This window comes from Echinococcus granulosus, assembly GCF_000524195.1.
Source record: "Echinococcus granulosus chromosome Unknown EG_S00245, whole genome shotgun sequence".
NCBI classification, from domain to species: domain Eukaryota; kingdom Metazoa; phylum Platyhelminthes; class Cestoda; order Cyclophyllidea; family Taeniidae; genus Echinococcus; species Echinococcus granulosus.
Genome location: NW_020170625.1, coordinates 55267 through 57252, shown reverse-complemented (window position 1 = coordinate 57252; position 1986 = coordinate 55267). Strand labels below are relative to the sequence as shown.

Sequence of the window (1986 nt, the reverse complement as noted above, 5' to 3'; positions counted from 1 at the left end):
ATCGAGGGTGCTGCACCTAATGCTTAGAAATAAAGAAGAGGAAGAAGACAAAAGAGAGGTAGAGGAAGAGGACGAAGGGAAATTAGAAATAAATTGTCAAGTCTGCAGCGGGGATGGTGTCTGCCAGTTGGAGGCAAAGTGAAGCATCAAATACGGGCACTGCAGATTGTGCCTTCACACCTCTCCCCCTGTTATAGCTGCCATGTGCAATTTGTGTGTCAACAAAGTAGTGAAGAAAGGCTTTCATACCTGAGCACAAACCACTTCCTATTTGGTTAATTAGCAAGAGTTTGTGCTGGAAAAAGGAAAGAAAAGGCGTACAAAGAAGGCCTTGTAAGAGACGGATGCATTGTTAAACGACGAGTAATTTAGATTGGATTTCCTTGGGGTGTCTCGAAGTGTAATCAGTACACGGAAGTTTTGGTGCTCCTTCTGCAATGTTAATTCATTGCTCTATCTCTCTTACCAATACCGTACAGTACCTCTGCGCTGATTATGAGGTCGCTTACAAATCAGGTGAACACTTATTTGAAAATTGAAGGTGATGTATATTTCGCCCTCTGAGTACCCACGCGAAGTGTCAGACAGGGTGAATTTGTTCTTGTGGAGTTCCGCTTGCTATCCAAAGTCTCGCAACCGCGAGGTCATTGAAGGACCCGCTCGGAGTTGTGGATAATGCCAACGTCAGAACATGTCAATTATCAATAATCTGTTTGAGGAATCGAGAAAAACAACGAAAATAAGTTTTCTGTCACCGTATTTGATAGTGCCGTCATGGCTATACTAAGTGACTGGATAGGGCAGGCTTGAATGCTTTCTCCACCAATAAGGAAAATTATCAATTTCTTATCGAATTTTGGTAGAATATGAGGCCCAGTTCAGAACATTCTTCATACTTTTTCAAGATAATACTTCCTCGTAAATTCTCCCGCTCCCTCATTATCCCTTTCCCAATTCTCAGTATGTACTTTTCTGTATGTCTTGGCTACAAGTTAGCAATATCTTTATACGGTTAAGATTCGACCTAAAACGAAACAATTCGTTCTGTATTGGATTGCCGTTTGTGTGAGTTAGGTGGGCATGACTGCAGCAAGCACAAGTGCGTTGAAGTCTCTGCTAAGAACGCAGACCACCACTTTCACGGTCTTGACAAGCAGCATATTCAACAGTCAATGAAGCTTCCTTTGCTTCCTGTAACACTTCGATCAGTCTGCTCCTCAGTACAATTTTACACACGAAAGCAATTCAGACTCCTAGCTTTTCACAGTCAGTGCACGTGATGACCACATACTGCTCATCACTAGACTACCAAATTCACACAGCTAGCAGAGGAGCTAGTACAATCTGTGCAACATCTCATGGTGTTCCGTTGAGGTGCACTCAACCGGAGACTGTAAATACCGATTTGGAGAAAGTGCTCTCTATTGACATTTTGCTGCATGATGCAACGTGGTCATCTTATCTCGAAAACTTTTTTGCAATTGGTCAAATCTGATATCTGGCTGACATGTGTAGTGATGTTTGTAGTTGGGTCTCTCCAAGTGTTTTAGTGAGGATGTTTGGCTTTGACAATAGCTAAACTCGAAAAACAAGTTTGATTCGTCGCTGTAAATGATGTGACACAACAACTGTTTTATTATCAGGAAGACAAAATTAATTTTATTCTTGTTTTTATGTAGCACACCGAGACTTCTCTAAATACTCGAGCCGAATACAAATAGTTAGCATTGTGAAGGTACGTGGGCTACCTGCACGGCCCTAATGCCAGCCTACCCGGCGTGCTACAATGGCCAAATCAAAAGTTAAAAGTGGTTCCTCACAAAAACAGATATCAACCATTTCATTATATTCATGTTGGTAAGTGAAGAGATTTCATTTTTCTGTAGGTTTTTATTTTAATTCTCTGTCAAAAGTAGATATCTAGGAAACGTTTGGAATTATTGGTCTAAAATAAACTAAAACGCAAAGTGGGTTGCTAGAATTTAA

The 1986-nt window shown here is 41.0% G+C and overlaps 1 protein-coding gene across 1 annotated transcript; it reads left to right on the top strand. All coding sequences in view use genetic code 11, as the record gives it.

The window, feature by feature from the left end:
- Window positions 1-544: 544 nt before the first annotated feature.
- On the top strand, window positions 545-676 carry EGR_10641 (hypothetical protein; the record flags this gene model as incomplete). The annotated part of the gene is made up of 2 exons (XM_024499890.1): window positions 545-589; window positions 629-676. 2 exons carry the CDS (start codon window positions 545-547, stop codon window positions 674-676), a joined length of 93 nt encoding a protein of 30 aa, XP_024345701.1.
- Window positions 677-1986: the final 1310 nt, after the last annotated feature.